The sequence below is a fragment of the Balaenoptera acutorostrata genome, chromosome 9 (genome assembly GCF_949987535.1).
Source record: "Balaenoptera acutorostrata chromosome 9, mBalAcu1.1, whole genome shotgun sequence".
NCBI classification, from domain to species: domain Eukaryota; kingdom Metazoa; phylum Chordata; class Mammalia; order Artiodactyla; family Balaenopteridae; genus Balaenoptera; species Balaenoptera acutorostrata.
In genome coordinates this window covers 24088966-24110135 of record NC_080072.1, presented here as the reverse complement: position 1 = coordinate 24110135, position 21170 = coordinate 24088966, and the positions used below count along the sequence as shown (strand labels likewise).

At 47.5% G+C, this 21170-nt stretch overlaps 1 protein-coding gene across 4 annotated transcripts in view; it reads left to right on the top strand.

Moving 5' to 3' along the window:
- LDLRAD3 (low density lipoprotein receptor class A domain containing 3) overlaps window positions 1-21170 on the top strand; it is a 255355-nt gene that overhangs the window by 54528 nt on the left and 179657 nt on the right. For 2 of the 4 annotated variants that reach the window (XM_057552877.1, XM_057552878.1), the window contains one exon: window positions 18602-18748. In XM_057552877.1, the coding sequence (XP_057408860.1) occupies window positions 18602-18748 (147 nt within the window). Of the gene's footprint in view, window positions 1-8556; window positions 8638-12514; window positions 12579-18601; window positions 18749-21170 lie in introns of those variants that run through there. The other 2 variants (XM_007181082.2, XM_057552879.1) reach the window with 2 other exon arrangements.

Below are 21170 nucleotides of genomic sequence, written 5' to 3'. Positions count from 1 at the left end.
AACAGAAGCTGTTTGTTTTGTGGGAACACAGGAGGTTGATCTGAGGGACAGAGAGACAGCAGTGTAGTGTATCTGTGTGCAGAACACAAGTGGATGGTATCACCAACCTGGGCTTTGATGACACAGACAGTCGAAGTTGCTGGAAGGCTGCAGTATGCGGGTGAGGGCTTGTACCCCGATGCTCTTAAAATCAGACACTCCCCTTGGCAGGGTAGCTCTCGTCACCTGCTCCTGCTTCTGTGCTATGCCCTCCGGAAGTGACAGGCGCGGTGCTGGTGAGCTACGATCAGCCTTCCTTCCCTGCGGCTCAGGCTCCTCTCCCTGAACATCTGGGCAGCGGTGGGGGGGACTTGGCAGGGCCTGTTTGAAAGCATGATTATAGCAAGGGAGAGAGAGAGAGAAAGCCAGATTCAGGGTTCCCACTCCGCCTCCGGCAGAGATCAGCGTTCAGTTGCCTAATTTGTCAGTTCATCGAATATAAATCGTTTTGGATTGCTTTTCTCTGCATATAGTTTTCTGTAAACTTTACATTTTTCTTCTTGTCAAAGACAAACAAAAAAACCTTTTTATTTAACCAAAGAAGGGGGGGAACCCTCAAACTAACCACATGGGAAAGTTCATTGAAGACCCAAGTATCCCTGATAGCCAAGAAGAGCCCCCAGAGAGTTTGGGGAGTGAGGTTGAAGGTAACCAGAGACGGCATTGGCTTTCCAGGAGGAGAGCCCCAGCCCAGGTCAGACTCTTTTTGGCACGAGAGCTGGAGCAGCCGTGCAGACTTTGCAAAATGGTTCCCGGAGGCTGGTACTTCAGCCACGTTCCGTGGATGGACGGGCCCGTAGAGCCTGGTGCCCGGCCTGAGAAGTCCGCATGCTTGGGGTGTATCAGGGTTGGGCTGATGCCATTTGGGGCATTGGAGAGAAGGAGTTGGGACTGTTTTGATATTAGGGGAAAATGAGCAAATCAACTGAAAATAAAGGCTGGACATTCCATCCCCCCCACCCCCCTCCACTGCCAGTCCCCCACCTGTCGCCAGATGGTGGCACTGTGGCCTGGGAGCTGGCGTGACTTTGACCGTGAGTTTGCTGGTGGCTCTGGCTGTGGAGGGGGGAGAGGAGGGAGTCCACCGAGAATGGACAGAGTCGGTGCCTGTGAGCAGCTACCTGTTCTTTTATGAAGTAAACTTTTTACAAAGTTTAACGTACAGACTGAAGAGTGCGCAGACGTTAAGCGGGGAGCTCATGCATTTTCATGAAGCCAACACACCTGGGGAACCAGTGCTCAGATCGAGACGTAGAGCATCACCAGCACCCCAGAGCCCCCATGGTGCCCCCCCAACCTGGCTTCCAACACCGTAGGTTACTTTTGCCTGGTTTTGAAACTGGCAAGAATAAGAGCGTCTGGTTCCTTTCGCTCAACCTTAAACAACATCGAATTTCCGCCCCCTTTTCCAGGAGGCGGGTTGTGGCATGACCCTCCACCCAGTGAGACTGCAGGGACAACTCTGAAAGCTTGGTGACCAGGTGCCCCACCAGCCTTGGGCTCTGGGCTCCAGGGCTTTCGCTCCATGTGCCCTGCCGTTGAATGAGCTCTGTGGCTTCCAGCAGGGAGTGTGGCTTGCTGCCACCTGGAAGACCCAAGAGCGTGGAAGCAGGAGTCCAGAGCAGCTATAATTGTGGGCTCATGGTGAGCCCAGCAAGCCTTGGAGAGACTTACTACATTCCTCGCCGAGGACAAATTAGATTTATATCCCTTAATCAGAGTCAGGGCCCCTGGTGCTCCCACACGGGCCACTGGGGTGGTGACCTCCTGTGGAGAGAGGGGCTGGCCAGGAGGGGGGCCTGGAGGGCCACAGCTCTTTGTAGAATGTATTTGTGTTTTGAAAGGGAGTAAAAGGGAATATAGCCCAGGGGTGATTTTCCAGAATGACTCGTTGAGAAGCAGCCATCCACATGCTTTTCCAAATGATTCCCTATTCAGTTTTAACATTTTATTTTATTTTTTAACTTTTAGTTTGGGCCAACGGTTGGGGCTATCAGTTTCATAACTATGTAAAAGTATTCTTACCCAAACTCGTTTCTCTTAAGTTTTAAGGCATGCTTTGTCTTTTTTTTATATTTTGTAAATTCATGAATAGATGACCTTTTGCTTTTGGCTTTGCTTCTTAAAGTTAAAGGAGCCAATGTGTGTGTGTGTGTGTTTTGATAATGAGCAGTGCTATGCAGTTCCTCCCCCAGATCATCGTGGTTACTCTTATAAGTTCTCCAGACATATTTACTCTGGCAGTATTTTAAGAACTTCATTTTGAAGAAAAGATGCCAGTAGAAAATATAACCCATGTTTTTAAAGAACCTCAATTTCTTCCCTCAGAATGTATGTTCCAAGACCTTGCAGATGTAAATGTGAGTACAGGAGCTTATATATTATCACATACACCTCTAGAGAGAAACAAAAAATGGATTATGTTCTACATACTGTTCTGCACCTTGCTTTCTCCCCTCTGCCTATATTGTAGCTATTCTTCCATGTCAGTACATTCTGGATCCTGGGATTTTTTAAAATGCTGCAGTGTTCTAGATGGGTATGCCATATCATAATTACCCATCTCCCTCTTGGTAGATGTTTAAGTTCTTTTAAGTTTTGAGCTTTTACAAATAATGATGTAAAGGGGAAAAAAAGCCTTCTGCATGCTTCTCTATGAATTTATATATTCCTAAGGATAGATTCCTAGAAATGGAATCAGTGAGTCCAAAGGTAAGCTCATGATAAATAGTGTTGGGCAGTGCCAAATGGCCCCGGAGAGCTTGTACCAATTTATGCTCTCACCAGTAGTATCAGAGTGCCAGTGTCCTCACATCCATGCCAGCTCTCAGTATTATCCATCTTGTTAACTTTTGGTGATCAGATCGTTTTAAAAAATGGCATTTCCACTTGCATTTGTTTAACTACCAGTGAGGTTGTACATCTTTTTGTCTACTAGCCATCTGCAATTTTTGTGACGTGCTTGTTTCTTTCCTTTATCCATTTTTCTCTTGGTTTCTTACCGATTTTTAAGGAGTTCTTTGCGAATAGGGATGGAGAGGATAGTTTTGAAAGATAACACTTCGACAAAAAAATCACCTTGATTGGCGTTCCTGGCTATAAAGCTCCACAAAAGATCAAGTATTCCATCTTCTTTTTGCCTGGTTAAAGGCTTTGGTTTTCTGTTTTGTTTTTATTTAATTAGGTGCAAATTTTCCTCTTGGCTGGAGAGTCCCGGCTGTCTGTAAACGCATTATCGTTGGTGCAGCGTGGGGTGGATGGTGATGTGTCCTGGAAAGGGAGCAGCGCCAGGCAGGGCTTGGTGCCTGTCAGAGCTGATTACTGTGGATGTTCGATGAGAAGCTGAATCCCTTGCCTCGTTTAAAGACCGTGGTCTCTCATGTCTTCGGCATACAGGCACATGATCCACAAAAGAAGAGGCAGGGAGTGTCTCTTGAGCTGTGTTGGCAGTTCTGGTTCATTGTGTTTCTTCATTCTGCTGGCATTTCCTAGATCAGCGCTGCTTCCTAAACTCTCTTGGCAGGTTCACGTGGAGCCAGTATTCTTCCCTCCGCGTCCAGAGCCCGTGGAGGTTTGCCACCTTCCATACTGGTAAACACACTGGGCTGTTTGTTCAAAGGAGGCCAGGGCTGCCAGGGATGGAGGTAGCTAGGGGCCTGGGTCCCAGTGCTCCCGTAGCCATTGATGACAGGCAGACCCTTGACAGAACGCCTTAGACCCCTACATTCCTCCAGGCCACCCTCAATGCCTCCAGTAGGGGAGGGCTTGCTGCTCTGCCTGAGGAGAGTCCCAGCCCCAAATGCCACTGTCTTTGGTGCAGCTGTCACTACTCCCTGGTTACGGAAGGAAACAAACAAAGGCCAAGTGTGTGGGGTGCTGATGGCTTGGGATTCATTGCGTGGAGGGGGGAATCAACCTCCCTGTGGATGGAAGCCCAAAGGCTTGCCTGAGGCTGCCTGCAACCCAGTGCAGAGCAGAAACAGGGGGGGCCTGACCCTTAGGGCTGTTATCAGCGACTAGATGCACCTGGGCCTGGTTCTTCTCCCCCAGGAGCATGGGCCCAACCTTGATTTCTTGGGAGCTGGCTCTGAGAGAATGGGTCATCACAGAATGTTGGCTTTGTCTCCCAGGCAGCTGTGCCAGTTGTTGCTGACAGCCCATGCCCTAGAGAAAGTGCTTGTGCCCAAGAGTTCTGGAGGCCAGCTCTTACCTGCCGAGGTTACGGTCTAAAGTATTGGGCTACCTTTGAATTTTTACTTTGAGTCATGAAGAATTATCGGTTTAAGTTCAAGCAAATCCAGAAGTGAAGATGGCTTTGTAGAAAATCCCAGATTTCTCAGGAAGGAGAATAATAATAATGACATGAATAAAAATATTTGGGGGTCCTGCTCCCTCACCCCCATTTTTCCAATAATCAAGTTGAGATGAAATTACTCTCTGAGCATGAAGAAACATGTCTTCATTCTGTAGATCTTAGGCTGCATACAAATGTGGACTGTCCACACAACTGAGGAATAATTTTAACTTGCAGGAATAATCCACAAAATGTGGGGTGAAAGGCTTTTCGGAATATTATAGCACAAAGAAGCAACCATCCATATTTCCATCCACCCGCATACTTCATGCCTTCCACCCTCCCTCCTTTTCAACATTCTGTCCTTGGCTCTGGGCTACATTAGGACACTTTCCCTCCCTTGGTGTAAAGTTGCTCGTGGGGTTTTGTGGGGAAGACAGGCACGCAAACAGTGGAGCATTGTGGTAAGGGAAGAGATAGAGGTTTGTGTAAGTTATGCTACGAGTTCTAATGGGGGAGCTTGTAAAGTGACCTATACGTTAGGGAGGAGCTGCAGGAGAGGTGGGCTGGCCAGGACACGTAGGCCTCCTGTGCTGACCCCAGGACAATTGCCTTACCCTTCGTGGGATGGGGCTATGGGAGGATTTTAAACAGTGAGGGATGTGGTCAGATTTTCTCTACAGTTATGTAAAGGATGCCTTTTAGAGGTCAAGACTGGATCTCGGAAAGCCAGCGAGGAAGCCATTAATGAGAAGCCATAAAGGCAAGAGAGAAGGATTTGAACTAGGGTTGTGAGTGGCAGGGATATCGAGGAAAGATGGAAGTGGAAAATGTTTTGCACTGGTTGATCGATGTGGGTGGAGGTGAGGGGGAAAGATGGTTGGCTATTCTACCAACTGAAGTACTGAGTGATGCAGGAGGGACAGGTTTAGAAGAAAAAATCCAAAGTTCTATTCTGGGTGTGTCGAGTTTGTGTCCGGGATGAAAGTGTCTTGGGCAGTAGGGGATGGAAGTATGCAGCTGGGGGTGGAGGATGGAGTTGAAGGGAAGAGAGCTGAGTTGGAGGTTGACCCTCATGGCAGACGAGACAACTTTTCCAGGGAAGATGACTCTGTCACTCAAGCAGTGGGAGACACAACTCCGGAGGCAGAGGAGGGGTGGGTGGAGGGAGAGGAGCCTCCGAGTTGATGGAAGAGGAATGGTCAGAGAGCCAGGTGTGTGGGGAAGGTGGGCAAACAGGTGAATGTGGTATCAGGGAGGCCGAGGGAATGGAGTTTCAGGAGGAAGGAGCCATCCAGCTGGAGTTGGTCCCTTGCAGCTGAGTTATGTGCAAGGTAAAGACTGAAAATAACTTTTGAATAACATGCTGGAGAGGGTGTGGAGAAAAGGGAACCCTTCTACACAGTTGGTGGGAATGTAAATTGGTGCAGCTGCTATGGAGAACTGTATGGAGGTTCCTCAAAAACTAAAAATAAAGTTGCCATATGATCTAGCAATCCCACTCCTGGGCATATATCTGGACAGAACTATATATAATTCGAAAAGATCCCTGAACGCTTATGTTCATAGCAGCACTATTCACAATAGCCAAGACATGAAAACAACCTAAATGTTCATCGACAGATGAATGGATAAAGAAGATGTGGTACATATGCACAATGGAATATTACTCAGCCATAAAAAAGAATGAAATAATACCATTTGCAGCTACATAGATGGACCTAGAGATTATCTTACTAAGCAAAGTAAGTCAGAAAGAGAAAGACAAATACCATATGAAAGCACTTATCATATGGAATCTAAACTATGATGCAGGGACTTTCCTGGCAGTCCAGTGGTTAAGACTCCACCTTCCAATGTAGGGCGTGTGGGTTCAATCCCTTGTCAGGGAACTAAGATCCCACATGCTACAGGGTGTGGCCAAAAATTTTAAAAAATATGATGCAAATGAACTTATCTATGAAACAGAAACAGAGTCACAGACATAGAGAACATACGTGGGGTTGACAAGGGGGGAAGGGGGACAGGGGAGGGTTGGATTGGGAGTATGGGATTAGCAGATGCAAACTATTATATATAGAATGGATAAACAACAAGGTCCTATTGTATAGCACAGGGAACTATTGATATAGTCAATATGCTATAATAAAACATAATGGAAAAGAATATGAAAAAGAATATATATATATGTATGTATACAAACACACACAACTGAATCTCTTTGCTGTACACCAAAAACTAACACAACATTGTAAATCAACTATACTTCAATAAAATAAATAAATAAATAACTTTTGGATTCAGCAGTTGGGAGGCTTGGGAGGCCGTTGGTGCCTTTGTGAGAACAGATCCAGGAAAGCAAAGAGGGCAGGAACCAGCTGGGTGTCAGAGGACTGAAGACCGTGCAGACCGTAGGGGCTGAACCTGTTGAAAGGTTAATCATGGTGTCGGCATTCACCAAGCCTTTGACTTCTTTCCGGTGTCTTGGTGCTGAGCTGCGCCCATTGGCAGAGCATTGGACTAACCTGCACTAGAGCCACGTGGTAGGGCATCTTTAGGTTATCAAAAAATCGTTTCTTAATGAGCAGCTCCTGTCTCCCAATCTCTCATCTCCCTGGTAGGAATCTATCCTGTTCAGTTTAAGGTGGATCCTCTTACACTTGAGATCACCTTTTCTCTAATTATTAATCATGTAACTACATTATAATGATATGTCTTGTGTAATGACATATTCTGTGCCTAAATTACATCTAGTCTTTGTATAATAGTCATTCTTTAATAGTGAATAATAATACCTTTAACAAATGAACTCTGGCTAACGTATGGCCTCTTTCTGCGTGCTGTCATAAAATGTATGAAAATCCCAGGAGCTTCCACTGAATTTTTAGGATATGTATTTTTTTCTGCAAGAGGCTATCTGATGCAAGTGATACACAATGAGAGTTGAAATGTTTTCAGATCTGGGACGATGTGAGTCCAATACCGAAATGGACAAAACAGCTCTTTGATCACCCCAGGGAGCTTATCAAGCTTGTGTTTGGTCCATCTCCGCTTTGTAGATGAGGAAACTGAGGCACGGAGGGCTTAAGCCATCCCCCGAGCTTGGGAGGAGTGGAATTAGAATTCAGAGTTTGTGGGCTTCAGGGCTGACCTGAATGATACCAGCTCAGGGATCCCTCTTTCAGTTTTAATTCCCTTTGTTTTCTGGACCATCATAAACTACCCTTCACAAGCTGGAGAATCCTGACAGGTTCGCCTGCACCTTTTCAGCACTTGTAGTTACCAAATCCGACAAATCTCTTGCAAAGGTGAGTCGCTCACTCTGAAATCAGCACTCATTCAGACATGCAGACTGAAGCGGGGACTCCAGCAGTAAATACTGCTTAATTCTGGCACTTGCTAGATGTACAAACATCATTTGCTCAAGAAGTCAGCTCATTCCTCCTGATGGAGGGCCTGTCGGCACGCTGAGCACGGAGGGAGGGTGCTCGCGTGAGCGGATTGTAGAAGCAGGACGGACTGGTTTAATGGATTAAGCTACTTAAGAAAATTTTAAAAGACGCACCAGTTAATATGTATTCCTCCCTTGGTCGGCAGTAACAAGCCGGCGTTTTTTGATTTCCCTGGCAGAGTTCCTCTCCTAAGCGATAAGCCAGACAGTCGTTCATTTGCTGAGATGTGATGGAGAATTGTAGATCATCGGAGGGAAGCAGAGAGCCCTTGACTTCATAGGGAATGGGCTGCAGGTCTGATGTGTGGCCCTTCAGAGATTATTTTCTCCTTGGGCAGGGGGGTGTGGGACCAGCCATCTCTGCATGGATGGCGCAGGAGGTCGGAGTTCTAAAGTGCGGAGGCAGGAGTCGAGTCTCCTCCAGGGGCTGGAACCTGGGTTCTCTGGCCAGTTCCAGCCCTGCCCTTCGAGAGGCTGGCTGGCCTCTGGGTCTTAGTCTCCTTGTGTTTAAAAAGGAGGAACTGCCTTCAGTACCTGCCTTGTGGGGATGTTTTTAGTTCTTCAGAGGAGGAGCTCTGGGTAAATGCTGGATTTTATTTTTAAATGTTGGAGAATGTATCTAGGACGGGCAGATGGCGAGTGTTTGCCTGCCGTGGAGACCGGGGGTATGTCCACAGAAACAAGAATGAGCGGTCAAGAGGTGGAAAGGAACTTGGATATCATCTCTTCCTGCCTTATTTTACACCTGGGGAAACTGAGGCCCAGGGAGACGGAGCCACGTCCCCAGATCCCAGCGGGGAATCCCACGCGCCTTTCTCTTTTGAGTTGCTTCATAACCACGTGGTTTGGAAAGGTTGGTTCATGGTTATAGTTTGGCTGCTATTAAAGAGCCTTAGGAATGATTAAGAGGAAGGTTAATTATTTCTTAGGAATAATGGAACTGAGACTGTCATGTGTTAGAAGACACACAGCCAGGGTCGCCTTGTGAGCCCTTTAACTATGTTCTTAAAACCTGGTGACTATCTGCAAAGTCTGCTTTTTTGGAGCTCAGTGACCACTGGTCTCAGCCAGCCAACCAGCCCCACCTTGCCCAGGCTGTGCCCTTTCTAGGGAGGCAGAGGGAGAAAAGGGACCCAACCTTGCCTGAGTTACCACTACAGTACCAGCTCTATGAGGAGAGGCAGGGAGATTGTGGAGGGAAGGAAGGAGTAACAGTCTAGTACTGTTTATTGAACTCCCAGTATATGCCACCTACTCTGTTACATTTACTTTATCCCTTTATTTTATATATATATTTATCCCTCTATTTTTTATATATATATATTCCTCTATTTTATATCTATATATGTATATATCATATCCCTCTATCCCTCAGCAACCCTGACAGGGAGATGGGGTCACCCTGGTTTCACAAGTGGAAAATTCAAGCTCAGAGAGGGTGACTCACCTGTCTGAAGTCACACAGCTAATTACAGTGATAAGAGGATCCGGCATTTGGCGATTGTGATGGGGTGTGCCGAATCACAGCCTTGGGTGCCCCAGCTCAGCCCCTGTTTGCTCAGCCTCCTGCAGCCCCATATTGGAGGGTGGGGTGAAGAGGCAGATGGCATGGACTATTCTGAGAAAGAAAGCTTTCCTGTGACTTTTTCCCACCCTGACATCTCAAGGGAGTTAGTATTTAAAAAATATCTGACCTTCTGGCTGGGCCTTGCTATTTTTGTTTTTGGAATGTCATGGCTTGGTAAGTTGGGTGGGTAAATCTATCTTATGAGATGTGTTTATTTTTTTCCTCCACAATCTGCTTCTGCCCTGCAACTGTTGCTGCCTTTCAGAAAATGAAAAGAGTTCGTAATAAACCGAATCTCTCAGAGGGATGTCCTTGCATTTTTTTTTTCTCAGTGTGAACACTTGCCCCCTTTTATCTCTCCTGCTTTTATAGTTGATGGCGTTTTTGATGCTAGAACATTAGTGATAAATGGTTCCATATGTCTTTCATAGACTTTTCTCAAATATTAGCATGATATTTGTTCTTTATAACAAATTTTATTAGTGAAACATTTTTTAAAGGGTGGGAAAAAGTACCAAGAATAATGCAGAGAAAGCCTGTGTGCTTTCCACCTAGCTCCATTGAATTCTGATAGTTTGTCATGCTTGCTTCAAGTTGGTTGAAAGAAAGAAATCTTACAGCTGAAATTCATTGGGTGCCCTCTGATCCCATTTGACAGAGGGTAACCACTATCCTGATTTTGATATTTTCTTTTCTTGCACATTTTCAAAAATACCTTCACATCTGGATGTATCCATTACAGTAGTATATTTTTCAAGATTAATGTAAGTGCTATTCTGCCACTTGCCTTTTTCACTAAGCATTAGGTTTCTCAGATTGATCCATGGTGATTCATGCCACTCCAGTTCATTAAGTTGCAGCCCTGGGTAGTATTCCATTGTTGTGAATGGACCCGAGTTTTCATCCGTTCTCCTTTTGATGACCATTTGGTGTGTCTTGCAGTTTTGTATTACAGCAGTGCTACAGTGAAGATTCTCTTGCTATTGTCTTGTGCACGCTTGCCCCCAGGCCTGGGGTACGTACTAGAAGAGGATCAGCTGGGTTAAAGCCCTGGTGCATCTTGCACCTCACCGGGAGTTGTCAAATTGCTCTTCTGAGTTGCTCCACACGTGTAGCCTGGGAGATCATGTTGTACCCTTGCCACATGAGAATATCAGACTTCAAATTTTTGCAAGTGTGGAAGAGAACTCCCTTGTTTCGTTAACCATTCTCTGATTACAAGTGAGGTTGAGTCTGTCTGGAGCAGCTACTTGTTTGCTCATCCATCAACATACCTATTCATTCCTATACTCTGACCAGTTTTCTATTGGGTGGCCTATGTTTTCATATATAATCTTGTAAGAAAATCCTGAATATGTATCTTTGTGGGTTACATATATGGCAGATACCATTTCTAGTTAGTTGCTAATCTTTTAAATTTGTTTATAGTATCTTTTGATGACTGGAAGTTTTACATTTTAATGCGGTCATATTTATCACTCTTTATGGCCTGTGCTTTTTTTGAGTCTTCTTTTAGAAATCCTTCCTTACCCTGAGCTTGTCAAAATATGCTTTGGGACCTAAATGAAGCTCATTTTGCTTTTCTGGCCTTATTTCTTGGTTTGCTTTGGTGTTTTCCATACTTGCCTTGGGTGTATCTGTGCAGAGCAGAGTATAGGCTGCAGAACCATTTCCAGTGACTGTAGGAATGGTTGCAGCCATCCTGGGGCAGATGAGGCTGGGCTGAACTTGGGGTCAGAGCTGAATCCCCCTCTTCTTGACCCTTTGGCTGTTTCTGAGAGGTGCTGAAGTGCAGAGTTGATTGGTCCTCTCAGAAGCCTGGCTTATCTGCAAGCCTCATAAATTGGTTATAAAGTTGTCCCTGCTTTCGTCTTTCAGTTTATCTTCACTGCCTGATTCTTACTTCCTGCTGCTGCTGTCGATTGAAACTGAAATGACAGAAGGCACATGGGGCCAAGTTCTCACCCTGGCCTGCCGTGCAGGTCACCCTTGGTGAAGACACGGCATGTGTTAAAAGAGAACGCCTGTAAAAAGTTCATCCAGAAAAGTTCTTTGCTTCTCTTCCTTCCCTCCTAGGAGCTCAGGAGTGTTTTACAGAACTGATCTCATTTGTTCATTGTCTTTTGCACAGAAGTATAAATAGGTTCAGGTAGGGTTTAGGTAAATTCATAGAACCTGAGCGTGTCAGAACCGGAAGGGTCCTTAGGAGCCATCACTCACGCAGTCAGCAAGCATTTCCTGAGTGTCTGCTGGGTGCCTGGCACTTGCGGGGGACACAGGGCAGCAGAGATCCCTTCCTTTGTGGTGGGGGGAGCAGGCAGTGAACCACAGGGATCATTTCAGAGTGTGGTAGGTGTGATGGCGCAGAGAGGAAGGCCTTTTGGGTTGGGCGCCTCTGCTATTTTGTTATTTTAGGCAGACCTACCATCTTCTCACTTAGGAGTCTGCAAACTGTGGCCCAGGGGCCAAAGCCAGCCCACCACAGCCCCTGAGCTAAGAATGGTTTCTACATTTTTTTAATGGTTGAAAAAAAATTAAACATTTGCAATAGATTTTGATGATAGGGGACACTAACTTTGGACCTCAATCACCTGCCCCCTTCCCCGAAGAAGAATTTTGTTCTTTTCATTAGTAGACCTGTGCTACAGAAAATTGTTCTCAATGATGATGGTCGTATTTTGAATTTCATCCATAAAAATTGTGTGGAATATTGTTTTCTCTCCTTTTATGTAAGTACTGGTATAATATCTTTAATTTGGCCTCCTGTCCTGCACAGCCTAGACTATTTACTATCTGGCCTAAAACGTTGGCAGACCCCTGTTCTAGCTGTGTGACGTCTTCGGTCTCAGTTTTCTGGTCTGCAAAATGGGCGTGGTGCCTATGTCAGAGGGCTATTGTGAAGGCAGAGAAAGAGGACGGATGTTAAACTCCTGCCAGGTATTAGGAGCTTCAGTAGATGTTAGATTTTCCCTAGTGAGAAGTCAATAATCCGCTTCTTAAGGGCCGTTAAAGGAAAGGCAGGAGAGTTGGGGACCAGGGTGGGTTGGGGCTCAGAGCTCACCTTTGAGAATCAGCGTCCTGAGGAACAGCGTCCCCCAGCGTTGCTGTCCAGCCCCTGAGCCGTGGACCTTGGACCTTGCAAGGGTTGCATCCCGACAGCTCTGCAAATCCCCATGACGTTAATGCCGCTTGGACATAATTTTCCTAATGAAGCATAACTAAAAAATGTAAGTAACAGCTTTGGGCCCTTAATGAGGCTGTAAATACAGTACGAAAATAATTTATAGAGCTGTTTCCTGGTGAAGAACTGTCCTTTTCCTAGACCTCTTCGCTTTCCCTTTGCTTGCCTCATTAATACTAGCCATTGGCTTTCTTTGCTAACTCATTTTAAGAAGGAAACAAAGCATCTGTCGTTTTGTAGCGGCTGCTGCTGTGCACTGCACGGGAGAGGCGGAGGGGAAGCCGTGTGAAGCGCAGGTGTGGGGCGGACAGCTAGGCTCACTCACTGTCCGGGTGACTCACTCCATCCAGAAAGTGTTCCTGCAGGAAAGTTACACGCGGTCTTCAGGGTCAGTGTAAATATAATACACTGTATGTGTAAGTATGAAATCTGTGGGTGCCAAGGGTCAGCATTCCTGGGCTGAATCCATGGGTCATTTTATAACTTCTCACCTGTGTCCCTGGGCTGCGTATCTTCCTTGCAGGTGGGTACACAGAGACCGGGGGTCCTGGAATGAGCTACCAGGGCGGGCAGGGCACTGTGCAGAGTCTCGACAGAGCTGGAGACCTGGCTCAGCTTACGTGCGTGGAGACAGAGGCCCGTCCTCACTCCAGGCTCAGGTATCCACGCGTGACTGCTCCCTCCCTGGTGACAGCCAGAATGCTCCCTGTGGCCGAGCTCCAGTGGGAAGCAGCTGGTTTGATGGGGACCAAATGGCTCTGGGAAGTGCTCAGATGTCTGCGGTCCCACCCAACACCGATGCCACCACAAGGAGCAGTCTGGAGTCGAAGGGACCTTCGGAGATTTTTCCAGGATAGTTTAGAAGCGAATCACGACAGACCCGCTCACTTGGTGCTTTCGTGTGCCCACGCGTGGACTGTACGTGTGTGTTTGAAGGAGCGAGTCGAAGGGAAAACGGATGGTTGTCTTCAGTGGCCTCAAAACGTCATGTTTGTTGGCATCATGTTCCAGGCAGTGGGAAGAGGTGTGTTAATTCTCCAGGGAGGTTTTAGGGCAGATCTAGTTGAGATCTGCAAATTGGAACGCTAAGCTGTATGTGTGTCTCTACATATGAGTCTGTGTCTTGCTTGGTTGTTCATTGAGCCTGCCGACCAGATGATCAGGAAGCAGAAGATAAAAACGAAGGTGACTGGGCAGAAATCTGAAAGCAGGGCCTGTTGATAGTTGGCAGGTGCCAAGTCTGTCTCGCATCGCGATAAGGCGTGACCTTAGCGGGAGGAGATCAGCAGAGGGAGAGAAGAGCATGCGGAGAGCTCCAGCCGGTGGAAGAGGATTCCCATTTCTCAGCTGGAAAAGTCAGCATTGCCCACTGCATGTTCCAGAAGGAGCAGAATGCAGCAGCTGTCTTGAGTTTTTGCAGTGCCCCCTCATCAAGTAGAAATTTGTGGGTGCCAGAAATTTTGGAAGAAGCCGCAGCAGCAGGTTCTTTGCTTTTGCCCAACGGGGGAGGACTTGGAATTTTTTTTTCAGTCTTGGTGCAGATGGCGTAGTTATTTTAAGTAAGTGATGTGCTGCTGCAGTGAAAATGGGCAACTCTTTTTCATTTTTCAGCCTAATGAAAAAAGAAAAAGGAGAAGGAGAAACCCCAGCTAGCCAACTTCGTGCTAATGCTTGTCTTTTTTGGATTCTAAATGTGTCCCAAGACACTGAGATGGGATAAATATTTCAGCCCCTAGAAAGTCCTGCTGTCCGGCTGAAAAGATTTCTAACCTCTTTTAAAGCAGACGGGGTAGTAATTTACTTGCACAAATCCAGACACCCCTGTGTCCCTTGTTTTTAACTATATATGTAAGATCCCACTCACCTTCCGGGGGATGACGCAGGGGGTAGATGGAACTTTCCAAGGAAGAGTGTGAGGGATGGGGGATAAATCAGTAACTGAACACTTGGTTTTCTTCTGAGAATGACCACAGATATCTACTGAGAACCTACTGAGTGCGGGATGCCCAGGATCGAGAGCAAAACGAAGCACTGCCCTTCGGCCTTTGGGGTCGTGCAATCTGGTGGGGAGAGAGTACAGATTCATTGGTGAGCACAGTTGGGATGAAGGAAAACACAGGACACGACCAGAGCAGAAAACAGGGATGAGCTTTAGATTGGGTGAAGGAATCAGTGAAGGAATCTCAGAGTCAGTGATGTAAAGCTGAGGTCGGAGGACAAATGAGATTAGCCAGATGTACCAGTTTGCTGGAGCTGCCGTGACAAGGTACCACAAAGTGAGTGGCTTCAACAATAGAAATTTATTTTCTCATGATTCTGGAGGCTAGAGGTCTGAGGTCAAAGTGTGCAGGGTTGGTTTCTTTTGAGGCCTGTCTCCTTGGCTTGTAGATTGCTGCCATCTCCTTGAGTCTTCACATGATCTTCCCTGTGTGTATCTGTGTCCTAATCTCTTTTTATAAGGACACCAATCAGATTGGATTAGGGCCCATGCTAATGGCCTCATTTGAACTTAATCAACTCTTTAAAGGCCCTAGCTCCCAATATAGTCCCATGCTGAGGTACAGGGGTTAGGACCTCAACATATGAATTTTGGGGGGGGACACAATTCAGCCCATAACACCAGGTGAAATGTGCGTGGAAGAATTGGGGTGAGTGAACAGTGTGTGTGGAGGACCACTGCAGGGAGGACATCGGTGTTGGAAGAAATGGTTGGAATGAGGTTGTAGAGGTAGGCGGGGCCTGATCATGCCTGGCTTTGTAAACCATGGCAACAGTTTTAGATTTATTATAGGGGCACAGAGGAGCCAGCAGCAGCATTTAAAATCTCCCTCTGCTATGAGGAGAAGAAACGGGTGGGAGTGAGAAGTGAAAGGGGGAAGGTTGGTTTAAGCCAGGATTTCTCAAGTCAGCACTCTTGACATTTCGGGCTGGGTGGTTCTTTGTTGTGAGGGTCTGCCCCGTGCATCGCAGGTGTGCGTTCCTAGAGGCCACAACCGAAAATGTCCCCAGACACTGCCATATGTCCTCTGGGGGCCCAAATTGTCCCCTGTTAAGAACCACTGGTTTAAAGAGGGCACGAGGTCTCAGTGGCTTGGATTGGATGGTGTCAGCTTAGTGAGGCACCTTGGATGGGTTTGAGGAAGATTTTTGAAGACAGAGTCAACATGATTTACCCTCTCTTTGCCTTGGTTTCTCCTCATACTCTCGAGTTTGCTGATCCTGTCACTTCCCTAAAGCACAAGGCCCTGCGCCCCCTGCGTGGGCGATGGCGTTGCTCCGACGTGCACAGACTGCTCTTCCGAGTTATCATTCACCTGGCCCTGGGGACCCGAGGTCCTGCCGGTAGGGCACTGGGAGCCCCGTGGCTGCAGGACCACCTGCGTCCAACCCACGTGGTCTTTAGTCTCAGCATCGCACCCTCTCATTTATCAAGTCCCCGTGCCGCCAGCCTCTTGACTCCCAGAGCGAACACTTTGGGATCTCATCTGGGCAATTTTCTTGCCCCGGAAATCTGTTTATCAGAACAAGATTTCACGGTTTCGGTGACTCTTCCAGGGGGCTTGCCTTCGAGGAGCTAGCTCTGCACAAGCAAGTGTAAGTGATTTCCGAACAGATCAGAATGGCAGTTATGTTCTGGAGCCCTGAAGAGTTCCCTGCTGGTGGGGGGGCAGCCCAGAGCAGTTGTTAGGAAACAGCTGGAACGTTTAGGTTTTCAGTGTTATGTATTGTGTGTCTGGCTGGGATCCAGCCCCTGGCTGTCCTTCTAGGCTCCTCTCCTACGAGACCCACTCTGGCGTCTTGCACCTCTGCCCGGAGGTGGGGAATTGGCTTCACGACCATCTCAGGGTTGGTGGTGGCTTCCTCAAGTCGAGTCTTGAGAGGGATTCTGATATCGACAGTGGGCTCAGTGGACAGAGTCCTGTGATTAGTGATATCTGACCTTGGTGTAGAATTGGGGAAATAGGGGCACAGTCTTTTCGCAATTCCTAACTATCAGAGCTCTGTGTTTTTTTATTCCATACCCATCGTGGCCTGCGCCGAGCCTTCCTGCCCTGGTCTTTGCCATCTTTCTGTAGACGTGAGGGGCCCTTACGTTTCATCTCTTTGTCTATCAACGTCCACTGCAAATGCCACCTCTTTCCTGTGACCTTTCTTTAATGCCTTGAATTCTGACTTTATCTTAAGAGCATTGGGGAGCCATTCAATGGCTTTTTAAAGTCAAGAAGTGTCATGATCGATTTGCTCTTTAGAAAGGTCCCTCTGAGACAGACTTGAGGGGAGGCTGGGGTCACTTGGGGCAGTGATCCTGGTAAGAGATGGTGGTGATTTGGGCTGCAGTCATGGCTGTGGCAGTGGAGACTAGCATGCAGGACTTGGTGACTGGCCATCGTAGGGGGTGGTTGAGTGAGGAGGGGACAAGGAAGATTTTTAGGAACCCAGTGCAGGTTTTTAGGGCAGGATGAGGCCCCTCACTGTAGCTGCTCTTCTAGAATTCTTCAGTGAATTACACAAGCTCATTTTCAGTAGGGTGTTCATGTACAGTATGAATTCAGTGCAGTGGGACGGATGGTCTATAAGGAATATCCGTGGCACCTGGGCTGATGTGGTACTGCTTGCCTCTGGCTCTGTCTTTTCCAATTTTTTGCCCACTTGTTCCAGCTGTAAAATATTTTTAGTGTAACCCCAGTAGAACCCTAGGCACACAACAGGGTGACAGGCCCATTTCTCCTTGCGGAAGACTTCAGAGGCAGAGTAACACAGAAGTTGTATGCTAATGGGTGTGTCGGGATTTCCAGGAGACCCCATGAGTTGAAGGGCATTCCAGGTAAAAATTACAGCACATGTAAAGGATAGTGGCATGAAAGAAGGTGTGATGTCAGGGGTCAAGCATGAAAGAAGGTGTGATGTCAGGGGTCTGGCATGAGATGCTTCTCTTGGCAAAGCTTGTGGAAGACCATCACGGGCCCTGCTCTCCTCCTGCTACCCCCAGGCAGGTCTGGACATCCGTCTTAGTACAGGGCACTAAAATTGTTAGTATACCCTTGTGCCTTTCCAGCCCGGAGGGAGGAGCCCTAGCTTTCATCTCTGCATCTTTAACACTTAGCAGAAATGGTCATAAATGCTCAATAAATGTTTATTGAAAACTCAGGAGGGAGCCCTGGCAGGACCGGTCTTTTATTTCTCCTTTTCCTCTAAGACTGTTTTATTTCCTGATGGCTCCTGATCTCCCAGCCATTGATCACAGTAGCTCAGACGGATCAAATTGATCCAATTCTGGCTCCCTTGACAATCTGCCACCGGGGCCCATTGGTGGATGAATTTAGCTCTCCTTGGCCTTCCCTGTTTGCTTTCCAGCCTAAGAGTTTGCACTTTTGGGTGAGGGCCTTGGCATTCTGTGCCTGTGTTCAGTGGAGTCGAATCTAAACCTTGGGGCTCGGTGCTAAATCTCCGGGAACTCTTGGCAAGCAGTCCAGGGACCTTGGGACTCTCTTGGGGTTAGAAGGCCTGTGTTGAAGTTTTGGTCTGGCCTTTGCTCCCCGTGTGACCCCAGGCACGTCGGTTTTTGTGGGTGATTCGTGTTTCCTAAAGTGAAATGATGTCCCCCGTATTCCTGCTGACTTGGCCCAAGTGCAAGGATTCTGTGATCATAGGGCCCAGAGTCTGAGGTCTGGACAGAGCCTGCAGTTCCTGCTGCTGGGTACTGGGAGTCCTGCGCTCCCTCTGTCTTGGCACCTTCCTTTTTAGCCACTGCTGATGGCCAGAAAAGAACGTTTGGGTTTTACGACCAGGCTTTTTGACAGAGGAAGAAGAAAAGTCCGTGAACCCCTGTTGTGTGCTCAGCACCAGCGAAGGGCTTTACCTGGGTCTCTCCATTTAGTCCTCGCAGAATCCCTGGGGGTGGAGCAGATTATGGGTCCCTTTCACAGATGAGAAAACCGAGTCCCAGAGAGGCAGTGTCACCCACCGGAAGTCTCACATACACAATCTGTGTCGAAGAAGAGTTGTGCGGTCCCGGGTCCTTGCCGCCTTGGCGGCGCCTCTGACCTCCCTGTCCCCTCTCTCCCACAGAGAGCCAGCTGCTTCCCGGGAACAACTTCACCAACGAGTGCAACATTCCAGGCAACTTCATGTGCAGCAACGGGCGGTGCATCCCCGGCGCCTGGCAGTGCGATGGGCTGCCCGACTGCTTCGACAAGAGTGACGAGAAGGAGTGCCGTGAGTGGCCTGGCCCTTTGCTGGGGCAGGGGGAGGGTGGCGGCAGTCCTGGGGCGTCAGCGAGGAGTTCTGGGTCTGGCCCAGCCCTGCACACTCTGCGTGCTGCCCATGGCGGGGCCAGGGCCTCTGGGGGCAGGGCTGTCCTCTCCACCTGTAGCTCTGTCTCAGAGCAGCGTGGTCTGTGCAGAAACAGGGGTCTTGGTGGGGTGGGAGCCACGGCTTTGGGGTAGCAGAGGACCCGTCCACCAGGCTCTACTCACCCTCCCCCTGGGAGACTCTCAGTGCCTTCACTTTACACGCGAGGATGCTGAGACTCGCAGAGGTTATGTAGCTTCAGTATCTTCTAACCAGCAAGCAGCAGACCTGGATTTGAACCCAGGGCTGCCTGACCCCAAGGTCCAGACTGGTAACCATCTTGCACATCTTCTACATTGTGCATTATTCTTGATGAAGAAACAAGCTGTAGCATCACGTCAAGTATCTAGCATGGAGTTGGTACTGACTTTATAGTAATCTGCTTCCAAATGCCCTTTTCTTTGCCAACACCTGGACATCATCTTCAAATGGGCACCACCAGGACTGGGATTCTTTCTGATCCTCCCCACCCCCTCCTTCTTCAGCCTCTTTCCCGTTTTGTACCCAAAATCCGCGTGAGATGTGAGTCAGTGGTAATCTGTGAGAAAGGAGGCACCAGGGATGTGAGTTGAGGGGCCTCCAGGAAGTGGAACGATCATCCTCCCTGCCCCGTAGAGGTGTGTTTCTCTTCTTTGCCAAAGTTTGGTGCTGCAGGGGGAGTTGGGCCACAGCACGCTGGCCGGCAGGAAGTACACCCGGGAGTCCTGGGCCCAGGGTTGTCCGGTGCCTGGGGACCACACAGCTGGACAATGGTTCTTGGCTCTTTCCCGGGTTTTGGGCCCCAGGCCACAGGGCCTCTCACACAGGAGAACTATGTGTTCTGGCTCTGAATCTGCTGTCTTTTTGGGAGCCAGCTGAGGAAATGAGGAGAAGATGATAATTTGAACTTTTCACATAGCTGTTACCGGGATTTGAGGCTCAGCTTGTTGACGCGCAGGAAGGAGCCGTGGGTTTGGGGCCCCCTCTGGAACCAGACCCCCTCTTCCTCGTGATGTACTCCCTCTGAGACTGGCCCCTCTGAGGTCTGTCCAGTATCCCTGCTGCCTGCCCCCACTCTTCAGAGAAATTTTGGGAGAGGTTGGGTTGAGGGTATGTTTTTTGTGGGAAATAGTTCATTTTGTTTGTTGCTTGTGATTTCTTCTGAATAGACTAGTATACATAATGCATTTTTATTTTTGCAGAATTAAAAAAGAGTATTATGTCTATTGCAGCTTTTTCTGTTTCTAGCCTGGCTTCAAAATTGCTAGAAATTGAATGTTTGTAATTTGAGTTTCAAATGAGATAGTATGTGTGAACCCTATCATCTGTCCAGTTTTGAGCATTATTAAACACTCTGAATGTGTGGAATGATCATTTTTGGAATATGGTGTGTATTTGAACTCCAGTAAATGCAGATTGTCTTTAGCTGTGCTGGGAATATTCAGAACAGGACACGTTTGGGACAGAATACAGGATTGGAAGTTGAGACCTAAGTTATATCCCCAGCTTTGTCAGTTTCAACTGTGTGCTATTAAAGTTCTCTGTGACAAGTTGTGTCCTGTGCCAGTACAGTTCCATGATTTCAGAATTCATGCATAAACCGGAAGAGGTGGTGGAAAGAGAAATTTAAAAAGAAAAGAAAAGAAAAGAAAAGATAGTGTGGGCAGCTGCCTGGCGCAGTTTGGTTTGGTTTGGAGCAGGCTCGCCTTGGCTATTCTCCATTAATTTTTTTCTGCTCATTTCCGACCCTTCACCCCCCAGTGTAGTAGAGACTTGATTGGCATTTATGTAGTCTTTTGATCAAAACATAATTTAAAAAACCGTACACATAAACACATGCATTCAAAAAACCTTTCCTCTGTTACCCTTCTTTTTTTCTTTTGGTCTTTAAATTCTAAAAACAGAAGAACACTAGAAAGTTTAGACAATAGAGGGAAGGAAAAGAAGTCCTTTTTCTAAGACAAAGTTTCCTTGCATTTCACATTTCTTACATATTCCCTTCCCAGTCTAGGACCTGAGGGTGTGAGCCCTGGAGAAGGACTGTATCCAAATCCCAGCCCTCCCTTCCATCCCTCTCCCCCAGCGCTGCGTGATCTTAGGAAAGTTACCAGAATGGTCTAAAACTTAGCCATTAGAAGGATTAAATGAGAATTAATTCCTTAACCTTCTGCTGCCTCAATTCCCTCCTCTCCAAAATGAGAATAATCAGCCTTCTAAGTGACATTGTTGTGACGTTTTAATGCATGTTAAGCACACAGCACAATGCCTGGGTATAGTCAGTGACTTGTAAACGTTAACTGTTATTGGT